This window comes from Microchirus variegatus (genome assembly GCF_963457635.1).
Source record: "Microchirus variegatus genome assembly, chromosome: 3".
Classification (NCBI taxonomy): domain Eukaryota; kingdom Metazoa; phylum Chordata; class Actinopteri; order Pleuronectiformes; family Soleidae; genus Microchirus; species Microchirus variegatus.
The window spans coordinates 30,005,798-30,027,394 of NC_139804.1; the positions used below are offsets into that span (position 1 = coordinate 30,005,798).

The 21,597-nt window shown below is 42.9% G+C and overlaps 1 protein-coding gene across 3 annotated transcripts in view; it reads right to left on the reverse strand.

Annotated features, from left to right (window-relative positions):
• dscaml1 (Down syndrome cell adhesion molecule like 1) overlaps positions 1-20,302 on the reverse strand; it is a gene marked incomplete at its 3' end in the record, with an annotated part of 93,619 nt that extends 73,317 nt beyond the window's left edge. The window contains exons 1-3 of one of the 3 annotated variants that reach the window (XM_083886589.1): positions 20,099-20,302; positions 10,951-11,271; positions 4,435-4,581 (exon numbers count right to left, since the gene is read on the reverse strand). In XM_083886589.1, coding sequence (XP_083742715.1) covers positions 4,435-4,581; positions 10,951-11,271; positions 20,099-20,141 — 511 coding nt within the window. In that variant the 5' untranslated portion in view covers positions 20,142-20,302. The remainder of the gene's footprint in view (positions 1-4,434; positions 4,582-10,950; positions 11,272-20,098) is intronic. The other 2 variants (XM_083886588.1, XM_083886590.1) reach the window with 2 other exon arrangements.
• Positions 20,303-21,597: the final 1,295 nt, after the last annotated feature.

Sequence of the window (21,597 nt, forward strand, 5' to 3'; positions counted from 1 at the left end):
ATTCCATCAAGTCCTCTATCCTATGCCCACTTTTCCATCTGCATAATTTAGCATGTCCTGCTTTTGTGCCACTTTGTCTTTCTTTTTCTGCCTATTCTGCCATTTTTTTTTTTTTGGCCCATCTGTTGTTCACTTTCAGGTTTGATGGAGTGGAAGGAAAAGATGATGCTCTGTCACTTTCCCCATCTCCTAATAAGTGCCACTAGAAAGAATGGCAGCGAGAAGAATAAAGTTGAGAGAGCACAGGGGTAAGAGAGAGAGCACACGGCCTCTGCAGAGTGGCGACAAAATGGAGACTGGGATAGAAGCTGCAGCAGCTGTGGTGACGCTACACTTCTCAAAGAGAGAGAAAGACACAACAAAGAGAGAGAGAGAGAGATGGGGGGGCAGTGGGTGAGAAAGAGAAGGGGGGGATTAAACGAGCTCAGTCAATGCATGCAAATATAAAGATGTCACCCTTTTTTTCCCCCCCGAACACTTCAGCATAAACTCACGACATGAACCAATCAATGACTTAGTTGCTTGATAAATCAATTAATCTATAACTTTGTGTCACTCTCATGTGGTCTCCTGTGACCTACAGTCTGCAAGTTATAACTAATATTATTTTACGAGTCAATGTCTGCCGTTTTCATAGAATAAAAACTATATTAAATTATATTAATATTCAAATAATGGCTACATCAGGTTATAAACTACTAAATACACACAAGCATTATGGCTGCATATGAGAAATGTATAAAGGAAACAGCTACATGTGACGATGGAGCGTATCACTGTGATTCAGTGTTTTTCGTTCATTTAGCTCGAGGCAAAATTAGACCAAGTGTAAATTACCTTTGAACATGTCTTCAGCAACTCACACATTCTGTCTTATCAATACTTCTACATATAGGCACAGATATTGATGTATCTCCAATAAGATCATATTTGTTGATACATTACACCAATCTCAAGCACACAGAGAGATTCAAAGAAAGAATGATGCAGCTATGTTCTCTGTGTGTGTGTGTGTGTGTGTGTGTGTGTGTGTGTGTGTGTGTGTGTGTGTGTGTGTGTGTGTGTGTGTGTGTGTGTGTGTGTGTGTGTGTGTGCGCACGAGTATGGCAGAGTTGAGCCGTGGTGATGCACTAATAAAAATCAGGCAGCGATGCATCCTCACACCTTCCTCATTCCGCCCGCCGGTTCGCACCCGTTGCCATGACGACCAGATAAAACTCACACTGTTTTAAGCTCCAGCTGGAGGAGGAGATGGATACTAACAAAGTGACATGCACACACACACACACACACACAGACAGCCATATACAGATGAAGTTTCTTCATACACATCTGTCAGCATAGCTTCCTCTTTCAGTTCACTCACTGACAAGCAAACAAATGCTAATTTTCTAACTGACAGCAACAGCAGCAAACCATCAATTAGAGAGAGAGAGAGAAAGCGACATGGCCAGATAGAGAGATAACAGGGAAATGGGAGGTATGACATGGGAGTGTAAACTTGGATCGCCAGTCAAAACACAAAGCTCTCCCCTGTTTGACTGTCTGTCTATCTGTGTGTCTAATCCTCCCTCCTCCCGCCGCGTCTTGAAAGAGCCTCAACGCAAACAGATCTGGCTGTCAAGTAGTGACACGACACCCAGGCAGGGTCGTCTCACAGTGAGGCCCAGCTGTCAGCAAACACCCTCCTGCCTCTTCATCAAAGCCCATTCAAAACTCCGCTTTATTGACCAACATGGCCGTCGGTATGACATGTGTCATCCTGTCAGGCCAACGCCATGGCGTGCATTCATCGTCCTTAATACACGGCAAACCACCAGAGCATCTCCAGTTCTATAGGGTGGTGAATGAATGGATAGATGGATAGATGGATAGATGGATAGATGGATAGATGGATAGATGGATAGATGGATAGATAGATAGATAGATAGATAGATAGATAGATAGATAGATAGATAGATAGATAGATAGATAGATAGATAGATAGATAGATAGATAGATAGATAGATAGACACAGGCCACCAGTCAGTACCAGGGAGAGAAAGAGATGAGTGGAGGCTTTGGGCCAAAGATGGGTAGAAAGAAGAGGAGCACTGTGTAACTAATAAGACCTATTCATCAGCACTGCAGAAAGGGAAGAAAGGCAGAAAGAGAGAAAGAAAGAGAAAGAGAAAGAGAGAGATGGAAAACAAATAAGCTCCAAGCCTTTCAAATGCAAATTCAGATGCCACAGGGTGATTATTTTCATCATCAAATAAATGTGATAATTATTTCCTTCATCAATATTACTAGCTGTACTGATGTACTAATAAAATCATTTTGTACTTTGTGCAAATGACCATTAAGTTTATCTGTTCACTATTGACTGTGTAGCATGATCAAGAAAAACCTAGAATATTTACAAGGTCTGCATACAATGAAATAAAATGTATAAAATGTTTAAAGGATCTTAAATTTTGATTTGCTTATTTTACATAAAATGTGTGATGCACAAGTGGCATCCGTGACGTCATCCTCATAAGAATATGAACAGCTTCAATATTTGCATTACATGTTGTTTTGCAACTGGAAGTTCACAGAAGGCAACGGCAACCAGCCTCCGATTGGACGATACCATTTGTTAATAGCAAATTAACATGAAATGTGTCGTTCTTTATCATGGGTTTTCCTCTAAATGGGAACATAACTTTACAAACTTGACATCACGCTCTATTGGAGAAGACCTGAAGAAAACTAGCAATTGACAGCATTAACTCCGCAGACAAATGTTTACAGATGTAATAAAGCAAGGGAGATCAAGCAATGTTTTTTGCCCCCCTGGTGGCTATAAAGTATTATTTTACTCCTGCATTGGCGTCCTTGGGAGAACCGGAAGACAATGTCTGCTTTATATGGTCTATAATTAAACCTCTATTTTTGCTTTGACTTTATAATGGCTTGTTTTGATCGGCTTTAGCAGCTCATGCTCATGAATATGTCTGCGCGCTCGTTCTAACAAAGGTGCTCCTGCTTGTTCAAATGTGCATGTTTCACTTGTTTTACTAAACCTGTCCATCAGATGATCAATAATACACTCCCACTGAGTTCTTACCACACAGCCATGATACAGTGGCTTGTACAAACACACACACAATATAGCACACAGCTATCAGTCAAACAGACTGGCCCCGGTCTCACCACTCTCACACTGAGGGATCCATGACAAGAGAGAGGGGAATCCAACAGCAAGCTTTATCGATCCAGACTGGAAACCCCCCTCAGGCCACACACACACACACACACACACACACACAGACAGGCACGTGTGTGTGTGTGTCTGCATGCACGCACACAAACACTACAGCTGCACTGGATCAATGAGTGCTCCCGTGTGAAGGACAGAGCCATACAAATGCGCGCACACACGCACACCTATTACACACAGAGACACACACACACACTATTGAGAGAGATGAAAGGGCTGCTTGGTATCAGAGAGCGAGATAAGGGCCATAGGGTGCAGTGCATATCATCTGACCTAAACAGTCTCATCTGACACCCCTGCAATTTGCCATTGCTCCATGGAGCAATTGCACAAGCCCTCACACACACACAAACACACGCACATGCCTAAACAGACACAGACATGTTAGAGTCTCAGTTTAAAAGTTATATTATTAGTATCCAGGTAAACAGTGAAGTATTTAAGCAGAGGATGAAACCGAGCAGAGAAAACAGAGCCCTGAAGGTGTGGCCGCTCTCTTTTGGGTGACTGTTAAGATCACCTAAACAGATCTATCACTATTAGAGGGTGCGCACACACACACACACACACAGAAAGGGGGAGAGAGAGAGAGGGGACATGTCTACTAATGTCTGATTTATCCCTGTAACACAGCTATTAAGCACAGCGACGTCAGTTAGTGAGTGAAGAGCCACAGATGTGCCAGGAAAAGGCCATTTCATCAGACGTGAATGATTGGAACATCTATTTTTTTTTTTAAACCTTCCTCCTTCTTCCACTGACAAAACAAGAGATGTCAGCGACACCAATAAATTGATTAGTATCGATTAAAGGCTGTCAACAAGCAAAGCAAACGAGGAGGAAATCTCAGCGACGACAAAATTGGAAAGAAAAACACTTTCTTTTTTTTTCTTTTTTTGAAGATGCTTATACAGGATTTGTGGCTTGGGATTTAAATAAAGGGAGACATATCTCTTTCCCGCTGAGTCCACTGACATACTGGGATGACAGATCATTTGCTTTCCATTACTAGCCACCAGCTGATCAAACACATCAAGCACGCACTTAGCCAAATAAAACTCACATTGTCGTACAAATTAGTGCTCGCAGTGACAGCACATTTCAGCAATTTCAGAACTGCAGGAGCACAATGTGATAGTGGGGCAGAAGGATTTCAAGTTACTGGTGAAACTTAAGTTGAATTTTCCTACCTGGGATGATGGAGACTGTGTCCTTCTCCCAAGACACCACACTGACGTACTCCTGCACGGCTGAGGGGATGAGGCACTTGAACACGGCAACGTTGCCCCGCATGGAGCGTTGGTCAGCCACACGGACTGTGTAAGGCTCCCTGAACACTTGTGAGTGGAGAAAAGAGCTGAAGTTAGACAATGGAAGGATGGTGGTTGGTGGTTGTTGCAAAAACAAACCCTGATCTTTACTTTTAACAAATAACAAACCCATAAAAGAACATTTCTATCACTGAAGTGATTGTAAAATGATTAAAAATGTCTCTTAGTTTTTAAGATTATGACTTGACATTGCTTGTTTTATCAGACAAAACAATCCAAAACGTGAGGCTTTTCAATTAATTATATTAAAAATTGAAAAACAGAGATTTCACATCTGCAAAACTGGAAATAACAAGCACTCATGACATCATGTTGCTTATTTTGTCCAAATGACAAAACCCAATTTGATGTTTGAGCAAATTGTTACTGAAACCAGCAAATATTTGTCAAATATTAAATTGTTTGCAAAATAAATGAGGGCAACAATTAATCAATTCTTGAAATTGCTGCAGATTTATTTTCAGTCAGCTAATGGAGTTATCGACTCATTGTGGCAGCATTGTAAGAATTCATTCTTCTTTACTGCAGGTAATGACACAGTACATCCTTTGGGCCTGTTTAATCCACAGTAAACGCAGCGGCAGGTCTTGTAAACAAACATGTCTGGTGTTCTGTCCCCCCACATTAGGCCAACGTTCCCCTCTTTAGCCCCTGCAGACCTGACTGTAAGAAAGGTTGACTTGGAGCCGCGCTGAAGAGGATACGTAGTGAATGGCCCTCGGCCTTTTCAAGAACAACGCCACAGATGCTATGAGAGGGCAAGGAGTGGAGGGGTTGCTCACGGCCAATGGAACTGTCACATGCAGGCGCCAGGAAGCAAAAACACACCCCCTGCACATGGCATGTAAAGCACTAGGCTGCAAATCTGTGCCAGTGCACAGAAAGGATGGTGGTGATTAAGACGGGCTTAATGATGAAAACAGTAGCCTGTAGCTAACCGAATTATCTCTACAGTTAACTCCGTCACTTTCAGATTAGATGACAAATGTGAAGTGCTGAATCAGAGCATATATTTTCATCACGCAAATGAGGTGAAATAAAATCAGACATGCGTTTCCTATAACTTGAACCAAGCTGAACTGTGTGGGCTCAGACTATAACCTGATCCTATTTCCATGAAGGGAAGTTGCGGGGAAAGGAACACGTACAAAAACGAAGCTGCTTGAATGAGTAAACAAAAATTAGAGAACCAGGCTCCTCTTAGAAATGAGGACAGTAACAGCTTAACAATGTAAAACACACACATACACAAGGAGTGGCCCCACCCTCTCAAGTGTTCATTCTCTCCCCCAGCTCTCCAGTGATATAATTAACGCCTGGCCTGAAGGCCAGTTTCCTTGGTCATTAATAATGCTTTTTGCTAGCCGCCACTGTCACTGGAACCCAGTGGAACCAAAGCCAATGTCCTTGTCCGAATGGTGGAGAGTCTTTCCTCCTTAAAATCAACATTTAATCTACCTTTCTATCTTTCTAAGCTTGACACTTTTGCCGTGTGAACCTTGAACCCTTCTTCTCTGTCTTTGCCGCCTTGAAACCGGAGTCAGAATTGTTGACATTCATCCTCGTTATTATACAATATACATGACCATGGCCTTTAGACCACTCGCGCCGTTGCTACGCTACTTTGTATCTCAGCTGAATTGACGGCTACACTAAGATTTCCTCTGGAGAGTATATCACATCGGTCATCTGATACGCGGGCCACTAATCTGAGCTGAAGCCTCATTTGTAAACAAATCAGATCTAACGGACAAATAATTCCAATCAAGTCTTCATTTTAATTCTTCATTCAAACAGCCCCTGCTTCTCATTGATGCCATCTACCTGCAGATCAATAACCAGGATCGACTGAGGAGCCTCGTCTGTTGTGGCCGAGCCAATTCTTTCAATCATTTATTTACTCTCTGATTGACCCGGCTGCCTCTTCTCAATAGCAGGGAAAAATCCCCAGTGCCCAATAAGCCTCTCACAGAGTGTTTAAAATCAGCTTGACAGCTTGTAAATGTTTGGTTCAATGATGACAGTCATCACATGTCAGTTCAGCGGCGGTTCAAATCCAGTCAAGGTCACATCAGGTTTGTACATCCCATGCTTTGACCCCCAGCTTGTCCTGCACTCGCTAATCTCCACCAAAAGTGCTGTTTAACCACTCCTACTCCTCTGCTCGTTAAAAATCGGTCAAATAAGCCTTGTATGGCAACATGCCCTGGTACACAACCATGTAACCAGTTCCAATAAGAGGCAACTGTTGTGATAGCATTGTAATTTAACACACGTTTCTCTTCCAAGATATGAAAGACACAGGGGAGAAAGAAAACATTACATATTCATTCTCCTCAGCCTTGTGACAGGATGCAAATGGTAACCCAACTGATTTGTGTGTAAATTGCACTCCCCCTCATCGCATGCGCAGCAGAATCATTAGGATGTTACTGATGCCTGACTATATGCAGCCCGGTTGCCTAGGAACGAGCTAAAACATGGGTCTGGTGCACTGGGTGCACTGGGAGGCAAGTCCTGTATCACTGTCGCTTCAATAATTAACGACGGGAAACCAAATACTGCATTTACTTATTCATAAAGCAAGCAGTAAAAACACTGAGGGAGAAAGAGAGAAGGAGTAAAAATAATGAAATACAAAAGTAATGAGTGGATGTAGGTTTCATTATTGAATGGATAAGAAAAGCAGGCCTTGTGGATCAGGTTCAGGGGCCCTACTTACTGTATTAGTAAGGAAATGTCAGCCAGAGATGAGAAGCACAGATGGAGGAGAGGCATCTAAACACCTGCTGCCATTGGCCTGAGCATATGTAGGCTTTAGTTGGGACAAAGGGGAGATGAGGTGATCTCATTGAACAGGTGTCCTCATTTCATTTTATTAAGTTTGTATAAGGAGGTGTGTGGAGCCTGGTTATCAGGCCGAACACTTGCACAGTGATACTGATGAATAACTGTGTGTGTGCAAAGGGCGTGCTTTCATTTTCAGTTCTTTGACTGCTCACGATAAGTGAAAGTCATTTGTGTATCCCGCAGAAGAGGAAGTAAAGCAGAGAGGAGAAGAGACCCTTAGCATACAGTAAAACAGTATTGCTGAAGCGACCGACGCTGCCAAGCTGCATAAAAAGCTTTGGTTGGGAGAAGAGATGTCAGACTCCATCACTAAATGGTCATAAAAAGAAATCACAAACCATCCGTAGGCCAAACAGGCCTCTTTATTCATTGACCATCAAAATAAATCCTCTGTAAAAAATAAACAAATGTCTACAACCAAATGGATTAGTGTGGAAAAACAACATAGAGTGCACTTCATCATTCTTTTATGTTGTATAATATACAGCACGGTATAAGCCAAGCCAACTGAATCCTTTCATAGGAGAAATTGTTAATTCGTTGAAGAATCAAACAATCAATTAAGTTGATTTGCTGATGAGAAATCTATGGTTCATTCATTTGCACATCGCTGGCACATAAAGCAGTCAGCACATGGGACAGGAACGAGAAAGACTTTAGAAATAAACGTGAGCTGTCAGTAAAAAATTACAATTGATGTGATTAGGAATTGTATTTAAGAAACTAAAACCTGCAAAAACACGACTTTATGGTTCTTTGGCAACTCTTTTGCTGTCCAAAGAGCAGTTTATTATTCAATGTCTTTAACGGTCAATCAAGTCTCAAACAATATAAAACAAAAAATATGTTAGCCAACGGACTGGCATTTACACGGAAACTAACAGACAAGCTGGAGGACATGTGAGAAAATTATAGGTGTGATGAGCGAGCCAAACAAAAACATCCGTGGGGGGGGGGGGCTGCCCACATAGTGATTTTCATAAATGTAGAGCTATCCAGACAGGTGCTGGTGCTATTATTGGACCGCAATCAGCATGCATGGGAGAGGGTGAGAAAGTGGGGGAGGGACAGAGAGTGATGTGAAGATGTGAAGGGAGAAACAGAGAGATGGTGATGGGGGGGTGGGGGGTGTGGCAGATTTTTTTTGGGAGGGTGTCACACTGCGAGCTGTCGGCTGTCATCATTCTCCTGCGCCACCTGAGACGGGGCATGCCACACCCTACCGCTCACGCCTCTGTCGCCCATGGCAACTGGAGCGTTGTGTGTGTGTGCGTGTGCGTGTGCAGAACTCTGGAGGTAATGAGGTGCACACACACATTACACGCATGCACGTGAGGCCTGGTTATGGAGCTGTGGAGTTGTGGTTGCCTCAGCATTTAATTGATTAATTGTTGTAATTATTTGGGAGGGAAGGTCATCCCAACACCGAGGCTGGCGAGAAGGTCACTCTCACGCTGGAGGGACCGTCTCCCTCCAGGGAACACACAGGCCATATGGGCGTGTTTGTGTGCGGTGGAGGTGGCGATTTGTGGGATTATAACCACGTCCGTGTACAGTACAAGTGTGTGATGGAGACTGCTGTGTTGCAGGCTGGATTAAAACTGTCAAAATGGCTGCGTGGATTTGACCAAAAACCTGATAATCCACTTTTGCCATGCATGATTCTGTTCACATCTTTCTATGTCTGCAGTTGACGCTCCAAAATCTTTCTTTGCCAAACCCCCCCGACAAAGAGCTGGCAACTAAACACCACAAGCCAGCTTGATGAAAATGGCTCTGCGTGTGTGTGTGTGGTTAGGGGACTTTCCAGTCTATGGACAGATGGAGAGACTGGGAGACAGGAGGCTTGCTGGCATGAGCTCTGCACAGGCTGGTGTGCATGTTAGTGTGTGTGCATGTTAGTGTGTGTGCATGTTAGTGTGTGTGTGTGTGTGTGTGTGTGTGTGTGTGTGTGTGTGTGTGTGTGTGTGTGTGTGTGTGTGTGTGTGTGTGTGTGTGTGTGTGTGTGTGTGTGTGTGTGTGTGTGTGTGTGTGTGTGTATGTGTGTGTGTGTGTGTGTGTGTGTGTGTGTGTGTTAGTGTGCATGCGTGCATGTCTGTTGTATACACATGCATCCAGTGTGTATTACATTAGGTCATGTGTCTATGATGTTTGCTGTGTGTGTGTGCGTGTGTGTAGCAGTGACACCTTCCCTCAGTGTGTTCACAGCTTTGACCTTGGCAGACAGTGCTGACAGGTCACAGAACCAACTGTCTACGTGGCTGCATATGTCGGTCTTCTAGAGGATTTTTTTAATCCCCAGGGACACGACGAGGCGCTCGGAGACACTTCACCTCCACTGGGAGACGTTGTTAGCGTGGTATTCCAATATGACTGCCGTTTGGGTGACCATGTTTGCATGTGTCGGACTGCAGGTATAGGTAGAGCTGTTGTGATGATGATGAAAGTTAGCTGCCCCACGCTGGGTATCGGTGTATTTTTGTATTATAGATGTAGTGAAGTGAAATATTTAGGACTGATCTCAATGTAATTTTTTGAATTTTTTTTGCAAAGCTTTGTGCTGTTTTGTCTATTGGGGATTAATAAACGTAAATATTACCTTACCTTGAAATTTTACACATAACATTCTTATGACCATCATGACATTCAAGGCCGCCTGGATTTATTTTGATTTTATGGCTGTAGAATTGTCAAAAAAAAATTGAAAAAATTAGTGAGTTCTTCTGCTCCTTTCTCCAAGATGACTCACTTTCAATATTGAGTTATTCAACCGTTTAGGAATAAGGTACTGAGGGCGTGCTGTGCCAATCGCAACTCACATAGGGTGAAAAGCAGGGTCACACCCTGGACAAGTCGCCATAGTTTTTGAATTTTCTCAATATCACAAACGGTCTAGGAGTTAAGATAGCTAGAAGTACGCATACCAATCCTGCTTAGGAAGGTAACTGAAGGGTTAAAATTGTTTTACTTGTACTAGTTAACCTACTGTAGACCTACAAAGCACCGTTAAGTGATATCTGATGGGGCTTTAAGAGGTTTTCAAAGCCTGAAGAAGTGACCCAACTCATACAATCAGGATTATCTCAGAAGGAGATTGAGATCTCAAAACATTTTACAATATCCAACAAATGAGATGAGCAAGCAATGACTGAAGATGTGGATCTTAAAAAGGTAAAAGACAATATGGAGTGTCGTGGTTTTTGTTTAAACTCAATGGATAATAGGGAACAAAAGTTGGGATATCTCAGCCTCGGGTGCTTTGATTTTGGGTTGGATTTTTTTCTTTTTATTTTAATCTAATCCCAGTCATACTGGTAGATAGATAGAAAGTGTTGAATCTAGAATCCTCAGTTTTAAGTAATTACACATGATGTATTTTAAGTTGGTAACGCTACACCCAAACACATTGTCTGTCATTGGCTGACCGCCTTAGCTCCATGCATGACATTGGCAAGTTTAAAAAACCTTGGAAACTCCACTATCCCTTTAACTGATGCCACAGTTTACATGGTGTCCAAACCTCACCTGCTTTGACGTGGATGCTGGGGCTTCGAATCTTTCCTGCCTGGTTCTCAGCAGTGCAGAAGTACTCATTGTCGTGGATGATGCTGTTGTAGGCGGAGGGAGAGAAGGGGTAGAGCTGGAGGGTGCCGTTGGCATGCACGTGACGGATATGGGGCACGTCGTAAATGTCGTCTCCGGCGGCCAGGTACCAGCGCAGGACAGCATGGGGGGCGCCGCCCGCAGGGCAGGGCAGGGACACCCCCACCGAGCTGGAGAAGGTCACCCGCTGCAGGGAGGCGTTCACAAAGTACAGCCGTGTGGAGACAACATCCTCACTGTTGACTGTTAGGAAGAGAGAAAGGACGACAGATTTGCTTAGTTTAGTGGTAACATTCATGTGCTCAGTCAGAAAGCCAATCAGGAACACTTTTTCGTTGTTTTCGATTATCAAAACAATGGAGGACCCAAAAACCTGCCTAAACACACAACTTACATGAATCACATGATGCTGCAGGTAACTTGTCGGACATGTGATCATTTGAGATATTAAAACCCTTTAACACTGAGCGTATCGCAGACGACACATTCACACAAGCACACTTTGCATTACCGTAATTACACGATGGTTTGTGCTATTGGAAAAATTCCCACGGTTTCTGAAAGCTGAGAAGTCACATATAACATATGGGTATTACGGTAATTTCACTCGTGCAGTTGCAGGAAGCTGGAGAATCAGCTTCTAAACATGTTTTATACTGTTTAAATTATAAATTTAGCACACAAAATCTGGTAGACTAAACTAGAGTGGGGTTGTTGTTGTTTTTTTTCAAACTTTTTGTTTTTCCTCATTTTAAATTGTTAATACACTATTTTAACATGCAGGTAATTGTAAATAACTGACGAATATTGAAAGTTATTCTGGAAAAATGGGCACTTGCTCGCGGGACATTTTCTGCCCTAAGCAGAAAAGTCCAGACAATTATTTTGAGACTTAGGTGTTAAAAGGTTAAATGATGCATTTCAGTAAATAATAATGAAAATGGCCATGTGAGCTATATCTAAATTTAGTCCCTTCGTTGAACGAAACAATATTAGTGAGGTTTTATTACTGAAAACACCACCTGTAACACAAACTTACACAGACACTCAGATCCAGGTCAACTCAGCCCAAACAACTATCTCCATATGATCCAACTGCAGCCATTTGTTTTAATCCCATACATGTTCTCAATACCTATAATTTAATGTAATATCTGAGGAAACCTAGCACTTTGCCTGTCACATCACTGAGGAAACATCTCCATCAAAGGAGGTGGCTGAATCATGTGTATGTGTGTGTGTGTGTGTGTGTGTGTGTGTGTGTGTGTGTGTGTGTGTGTGTGTGTGTGTGTGTGTGTGTGTGTGTGTGTGTGTGTGTGTGTGTGTGTGTTCGCTGTAAAACAATGCTCCTGACAAGCTGCTCCCAGATATGTCGTCCCAGGGGAGTCAGACCACCACATACCTTCTCCCTCGAAGCGCCTCCTCTAAGTATAGAGTTGGGTTTTGTGGCATCTGTAAGATCTGTGAGTTTCTGCGTATGTGTTGGAGTGGTGGTGGGGGGGAAGGGGGGGGGGGGGGTGAGGAGGGGACAGGGGTGTAGAGGAGTGTAAAGAAGTGCTGAGCTCAGCTTGGCTGGGGGCCAGGGGAAGACGCCGTGCCCCGAGCCAGAGAATTTTCTTCTCAGACAATGATACTTAATTAATCCCTTTTCCTGGATTGTGTCAACAATGAGTGGATTAGCCCTATCTCTTTAATTCTCTTTTTGTGTATAGGAAATGGGGTGGCGGCTAAGACACATCAATGGAGATATAAAGACACTATCAGATGTCATTCATGCTCTAATTTCCACAGATCCTCTACATCAATGGATATCATTAGTCACTCGCTGTAAAATGAAAAACAGAATTTGTACCGGCTGCTTTTTAAGCTCTAAATAAGCCATAAGAAAAAAAAAAGAATTGTTGATATCTGTGAATCTATGCTGTCCAGTTTGAATAAACATGCATATTGACAAAATGGCGTAAATGGGCAAATAAATAAGCAAAGGCTCAGAAGTTAAAGGCAAAGATTAGGGATAAAACCTTGTTTCCATTCTCTAACTTACTTTTTTTGTCTTTCACAACTGCTATCACTCTTTCACCTTTCCCAGAATGCATTTTCCCTGCCACACTAGCTACAGGCAGTGTTATATGATTAGAATTTGCACGCCAGACGTGGAGAGTTAAACCCACATAATCTCCTCTCACATTTAACACACACGGGTCTATCCAGTCTGTAATCAAACTGCCATGGGAGGCCAACATCCGACCTCCCTTGTTCTCAGGCGTGTGTGTGGTTGTAGAGCAAAGAGAGAGCCAGGCAGAAGTGCAACACTGTGGACAGGACACAGGTGGCTCTGCTGCGAGTCAGGAAGTGTGTCCATGTATGTGTATGTGTGTGGTAAGGTCAAAGGGACCGAGAGGTTAATGTTAAATGACAGCCTCAGTTGTTGATGTCAAACGCAGCCAACAGTGGAGGCTGAGGTGTGCAGGGGAAAGCGATGGGATCGCTGCTCGCCTGCATGTGCAGAGCACGAGACTCTAAGCGCGTATAAGTATGAGGGAGATGCTGAGGAGGTAGAGAGTCATTGTTCTACTGCTTCACAGCTAAAAATGGAGCAGATCCTCTGTGTTTAAAAAAAAAAAAGAAATTCAGGTCAAGTTCAATCCATCCTGCCATCCGAATCCATGTCAATCTTTCTTACAGGCTGCTCGGCTCACTGATATGCACTTTCAGCACCAAGGAGAGCGCCACAAAAAAGTGGAGGAACACGCACACAAAGACATGTTTGTGCAAATAAGGAACGATTACTGTGATGAATGTTCAAAAACAACTCGAATGGAAGGATATCACTCGATCAGAATTGTGCTAAGAATAGTCTCGCGTTGTCACATACCGATAATCACAAAATAATGTTATTCTCCACACTGTCAGACGCTGTTGCTCAGCGCACAGGCTGAAGAAGTCATTCATTATACATGTTTGATAGATGGTGTGTCTCGTTGGAATTGTTTGATAGTATTTCATCACAGAGGGAAACAGCAGCGCATCCTTGGCTACACATGCAAATGTCCAAGACCCAATTTCCGCTGAGACTGTCAAGGTGTCCGCATCACGGTTGGTTTGGTCAAGTTTGCATTCATACAGCTACGGCTATGAGTAGCAGCTGAAGAGTGCGTCAGCGATTTATTTATGCCCTTGAGCTATTTGTTTTTTCTGCCCACGTATAAAACTTTTTGGGTTGCAAAAATTGCGGTCAGCAAGGATATGTAGAAAATTAGCATCACACTAGTTTGTAATCATGTTTGTGTGCTTATATTATATCTGTAGAATAATCTGTCCAACTCCTTAAGGTAGAGAATCACTGTCTGACAAGTGTTGGCACCAATTAATGAATGAATGTTAATATATCCTGTTATTTCCAAAGGAAACAATATATATAAACTTTTAAACAGACGTAACCATATCTCTATTTCTACATCTTTTTCCATTTTTAAATAGCGTAGATGTGATTACTGAAACCCAGATTGAGAGCCACTGCTCACACTCAGAAGTGCATTTGTTATACAAACAAAAAAACAAACTCAGAATCAGAGGGAAACATCAAGATAGATCCTGCAACATCAGCATCCTCCGGACTTCTAAAAAGCTTATGATGTGACAGTTAATTGCTTTGTCCTACAGAACAAAATCAGATCACCGAGTTCACACACACACACACACACACACACACACGCATGTAAAAATATAACAGCTACACAGAAGACAGCCGTCACCACAGTGATGATGACCACATGAGTTTGAGGTCAAATTTGCAGATGATGATATTGTTACCTGGTATAAAGCTCTTGCTGTTGGTTTGTGTGTGATGCGATAGTATAGACACATTTTTGATTGACATGAGTGAAGTTCTATCCTGTACCTGAAAGTTGAGATGTGCAGATGAGACAATAATCAAATGTAATATCTGCCACTGTCGTAAGCTGCAGAACACTAATGACCTAAATGACTCTAACCATAGATGGTTATCAGGGTTCATTTGTGACTCCAGGCTTTGGCACTGGAGAAATGTACTGTATTACTGTATTCCCTTCTTTTAGCCTGAATACACTGATTTAAAACAAAATAAAAAGTCAAAAGAGTCAAAGACAACTCTTCACAATAGTTTTTTCCCCTATTCTCTCCCCTTTCTGTTTCTCTTTTTACCCAAATATTATTTTTTTCTGTTTTTGCAATGGATATGAAAAAGTATGGTATGAATATGTATGATGGAGGACTATGGTGGACTGCTATGCAGCTTTTTCTGTCTCATCTACATTCATCCAGACATGCACACACACACACACACACACACAGAGAGACAGAAAGGGATTCACACACACTATTTGCATAGAAAAGCAGGGCTATAAATCCCTCTCCCTCTCCCTCTCTCGTACTCGCCTTCAAACACATAAGTCACATAAATACATTTCAGATTGCAAATATACATTCATAATAGCAAGTGGATTTCCTATTTGGTGAACCATGTATAGCACTACAGATAACAGCACACAAAGCACATTCAGGCCAAATCACGGCTGTAGCATTTAAGTCAGTGGCAAAGCAGTCTTTGTAGAGAGAAAAATGGTGGCACACAATAGGCAAAAGATATGATCAGGTTTAATAGAAGAGGCTGCTAATTTACTATACAATAACTCCAGGGTGAGACACGCGTTAGGTTTGCATGACAATGTGTTGCAGTTTTTGTGCGCAGTCAAGAATAGGAAATCAATTTCAAACATGGTGTCATGTCAGTGGGAGACAAACTGCCTGGCATGATATTAGGGATATGAATACATGCATGTGAACACACACACACACACACAGACATGAACATGTGTGTGTTTGTGGGGGGGGGGGGGTTGAAACTCCTATATGTGATTTATGCAGTGTCAGTAAAATATTAGGGAGCCATTTCAGCATTTGAAAATTCACTTCTCCCACTTCAATAAGATGTTTTCCTCTGTTGAAGTGAGTGTCAGATTTGTAGAGATGTTTTTCTTCTATTCTCCCTCAGAGACTGGGCCATAAATTGTTTGATAGTAAGCAGAACAGGAGAGGGAGAGATAGAGGAGCAGAGTGAAAGAGAAAGATGATTGTGAGATGCTGAAATATGACTGTGTGCTTGTTTGATTTTCGTGAGGTTGCTGCGCTACAGGACACCACTGTTGTGTATAACAAAAAAAAACCTGTTGAGTGAGTGGTCAAAATAAGTGCGTGTGACAACTGAGTCCATCTAACAATGTTGTTGCTATGGACTCTATGATCTACAGCTGAAACAGGCATTTGAGCACGATATCTGAACCCATGTCAGTGCATCTACTCTGTTCAAACGTACACTCCAATTCTTCTGAAGAGAAATAAACACAAACCAGCCAGTACTTATCAGTGCAATAGAGGTTTTTTTTTTTTTTTATGCGCCTCCAAGGCAATACCACAACTGCCATTATTATCTAACACCACTTGGCCGACGTGTTTCAAGACAAACAAAATGTTCAGACTGGATATGAGACTTGATCAGATGGACGTGTTTATGCTGCACCCGCGCTCAACTGCCAAACGCAGAGCGCAAATAACACCCGGCTATGAAAACAGGCTTTGCGCGCCGGAGCACAGCGAGGGAGGTAAAGTTAACGTGAGAGGGTGACATGAAGCTGTTACACTGTCTCTCTCTCTCTCACACACACACACTGACCGGCTGCGCAGACACAGTGAGGCACACAGTGGCCTGAACGTGCTTGTCACCGCCGTGCGTTATTGGAGACGTGCGTCATGGATACTATAATCATCTAAATCATTCATCTGCACACCGCTGTGTTAGCTAATTAAAATGGATCTTTATACATGCTTTAAACGAGAGAAGGGCTGTCGGAAAAAAAAGAGAAGTGGCATTTTGCCTTTTACAGTCCTGTGTAATTAAAGGGCAAGAATTACGCACAGACTCCAGCTTTTACACATATAGAACTTTTACTTTGCACATAGACCAAAATAGCAAATGATGACATATATATATATACATAGAGAGAGAGAGAGAGGTTTTGCAGGCAGAATGAAAAATACTGCCGCAATATGTTTCCATCAGCAACATAAGAAGCCTTCACCCAAACGCAACAACTCTGAGAGAGAGCATCTACATTGTGAGTGGAGCCTGCCTGCACGGTCGCCACCACAGTCTCTGACTCATACTGCAATTACTGGGCTCCCCCCTTCAAGCACTACTCCTCTTTAGCCTCTATCTGTTCAGATACCACTTTTACACACAGCCCCGTGGTCCGCAACAACACCACAGGTCTCAGGAAAACACAGGACTTTATGAAGGGCTGACAACTCTGAAGTGCAAGTGATAAAAGCACCTGCACTTCTCAAATACATGGAAATGGCAATAACATCTGCGTAATATTCACTGAAACCGAGAATTACATGTGATAAATAGCTGATGCACAAATATAGTCCATGCATATAAAACAACGTGTTTGGATGAACAGTCAATATTCATGTTCATGTGTTGCAGGAGCCACGTCGACCGAAACTGGATAAAACCAGAATCACATTAGTTAATGAAATAATTATAGCAGCATCTCTCGCACTCACACCTCAATCAGCCCACCATCTTTGCATGTAATGTGTACAATTTACCTCCTCCTCAATATTATTCTAATCAAATAAAAATTAATTAAGAGGCCTACAGTAAATATATATATATATATATTTTAATTGCAATAATGTGTTAGCCTTCACCATTTTCTCAGGCCCAGTTCTCTGGCCTATACCAGGCCTCAAAACCGATGCCCTCACAGTCCTCAGCCGAGTTTGTCTCAATTTTAATTCCATAAAAATGACAAGAACCTCCCAAATCATGACAAAAGAGGAGCGTATTCCTTCCCCTCCTCTCCTCGTATCTATCCATCTCTCCATCCCTCTTCTCCTCTCCTCTCACCCCCTCCTCCGCACTCATGCGTGCAGGTGTGCTGATATGCAGCCAAGCCAACGCAACAAACCAGCCAGTGATGACTAAGTGAATGTCGAATTAATAACCAAATCATCTTGTATAGATGTAGTGTGTGGCTCGGAATATATATTTTCGGATTTAACACAGTTAATTTTAAAAAATAAATAAGGGGGGGGGGGGGGGGGTGTAGAGAATCGTGTGCCATTCTGGGAGGCGCGACCGAGCCAGGAAAATACGCAGTCCTAATGCATATGCATGTGTCATAATAGACCTCTATTTCCCTCTTATAATAAACTTCATTAAAATTATATTACTCGAAATGCAAAAAAAACTCCCACGCGAGACAACAAATCACAACTGATTTCTGCAAAGTGGCTGGAACATGGCGTTTGAAAGGCAACGGAAAATGGAAGTTTGTTTTTTCCACTGCGTTATCTACATCTCTCCCATCTCAAGCACTCTTTCCGCTCCAGTGACTGTTTGCAGCCCACAGCCCTCCTCCCCTCTCTCTCTCTCTCGCTCAAACACACACACACACACACACACTACATCTCGATCAGTCATGGGACAGGACGATGTACAGTGTGTATAATCAAAAAAAATAGACCCTGTAATCCAATTACATACAACAAAAACACAGCACAGAAGTCCTCCCGCAGCTGCAGCCTGGCAGAGGGCAGTGCCAAGGCCACTGATGGAGACCAGGACCATGAAACACTGCACGTCCTGATCACAATGATAAACCAATGCTTAATATTACTCCAAATGTCTTATTACATAAGCTCCACCATCAGCATCATCATCGGGCATCTTAACTCACAGAGGGGACAGAGGAGTGCGTAAAAATGACCATCTGTGTAAAAATCTCAATTGTTTTTGCTTGTTGCAAAGCAGCATCAAGTAAAACACATAAAAACAAAAGAAACTCATTTATATTTTCCGTTTTTGCACCTCAGACCACAGGTGAATCATTCTTTTCCATCTGCAGCATTTAAAGCGAAGCCAATCAGTGGAATCTGGTGCCACAGAAAATGGTGGATGAATAATTAGACCATGGGATGATGATGAGGATCAGCAGCGAGTGTGCACAGCACACACACACACACTGTGGCACAGCAGCATTTTATCAAAGCAAATAAAGTGTGGACTTTAATATATGGCCTCGTCTTTCAAAATGTCCAAGCGGGGGCACATTATCTGCAAATTAAAAGCCAGCGCTCAATAACCCCAGCATCAGTTCACGCGCTTCTCTCATAAAATGTATTGACCCTTGTTGCCTCACAGCAGTGCGCGCACACACGCACACACACACACACATAGTATTATGTATCCTTCTTACCAAACTTAACTGATACAAATATCTTAACCCTAACAAACACCCAACCCCACCCCCCACAGCACACACACACACGCACACTAACATAACGCAGACTTCATCTGACATCTTATTTGTGTGGGGGCCGAAGTGGGAAAACTCAGTAAATATACATTAAACTCCTCTAAACCCGTTTGACTGGAGTGCGTAAACAGCGGTTACAGCTGTGGCCAGCAGCACCACTGCTCCTCCGAGGTCGCCCGTCTGCCCGTGCATGCGCGCGCCTGCAGATCCTTATCTGCCTGTGCTCCTGTTTCAGCATCCTCCATATTCACGACACCACATCCGCGTAATCATCATGCAAAATGCAAATGCACATTGTCTTTTTATTTCCCCTCATCTACATGAAAAGCGCTTAAGATCCGTTTTCCCTGTAGGTTGTGATCCAAATTAGGTGCAGGTTGTTTTAAGCTTCTTTTTTAAATCATTTATCAATTACAATATCAGCGAGTGTGAGGACCTATAAGAGGAATGCGAGCACTCGTTGGGGAGGACAAAATAAAGGATGAGATGGAAAAAAGCATCCTCTCAAAAACATGATAAAAAAAAAAGTTACCAGTTCTTCTCCAAAGGTGATGGAGAGTTTGATTTGTGCCTGTCACCTGAGAGTGGAACCACTTCTACACAACATGCGTCCACTTGATAAGATGACCAATACACACACACACACACACACACACACACACACAACTTCACAGTCACAATGACAGCAGATAAGCAACACTCACCTTCTTGCAAAGAATACAGCAGAAGTAAAGTTACAAGCCACATGCCATTAAAAGCAGTTATATTTCACAGGAATGTTGTGCAGTCCCCGAGAAGAGTGCACGGCGCAGCGGTCGGCCAGGCGAGGCTCCGTGCTGGACTGGTTCTGCTGATGCTCCCCGGCGGCGGTCTCTCTCCAGCCCTGGTCCCACACTCTCCAACGCCGAGAAACGAGCCGCGGAGAAAGTACCGCCTCTGCTCCGCGCTCTCTCCTCCCCTTACCGGGACAGGCTGCTGTCGCTCCACCCACAGTATCCTAGTGATGCGCCGTGATGGAGAGGTGAGCCATACAGCGGGACCAAAGCACCGGCACCACCTCAGTGGAGAGAGACGTTGATTTTATCAAACCAAAGAAGAAATGTCACAAAAGTGACTTAAATGTAGGTTTAAGGAAGTTCACAGAGGAGCGGTTGGAGGGGGTGAAAGCGCATATTCTCTATGCAAATGAAGTGAGGAATTTGCGTAAATCAGTTGCCTGTCCTTGTCGGTGCAGTGACGAGCTCATAAAAGTTCAAATAAAGTTTCCCTCGTCTTTCACAGCACGAGCTCATTGATTCATTCATTCGGGAGAGTGGGACGACGAGAACGTGTGGAGCGCGTAAAGGCTGCAAGCTCCGTGTGGGAAATTGAAAAGTGTGCATGTCACCACTGGCGGTCAAAAGGACTATTGCTTTTGGAAATCGATGTGAACGGATCGATATTAAAACGCAGCAGGGGATTATTTACTTCATTAAAAAGTGACCATCATTCTGTGAAGCACTGGTCAATAATTAATCTGAACTTTGACCTTTGTCTCTCTCCTCTCTCTCACACACGCACATTTTTTCCTGTCACATAAGTGCAATTTGATTTGCTCTATCACTCTTTTAAGTCAAGCTTCACTTCACTGTTATAGATTTAAAACAAGATGGAGCTTTGCTTCACAAGATACCAGCAAAATATTAACTCTATAATGTGAGGAAGGGAATCTACACAATTAAACACCTTTAAAAGCCTTTAAAGGTGAGGTGGAAGATCATTATCTGGATTTTTTACTGTACTGCTTAAAATCCTCTTCACACCCAGATTATAACCAATCCATTAATGCATTGTCACAGAAATTAAAAAAATTAAAATACCCGTGGCACGAACAGGGCTGTAAACACCATCCCATCATAATAAACGGTCCGAATTAAGTCATTGGAACGTGATGCATCGATCAAACTGTCATCTAACCCCACACGTACACCTCCTTGTGCACTATTTCTTATGCTAGCTTGCGAAATCCAACGAGACCGCTGCAGCAGCGTTAGAGCAGAGAAGTTGCCAACAACAGGTGTTGGTCGCAAAAAAGGATGCTTTTTGGGGAAAGAGTGAATCGGAGCTGCGTTTGAACAGTGGCGACAACTGACAGCCCAGAGCGAGCTGCAAAGTGATGCCATGGTGGCGCTGTTTCTACTGGACCTGTAAGTTCACTTTATGT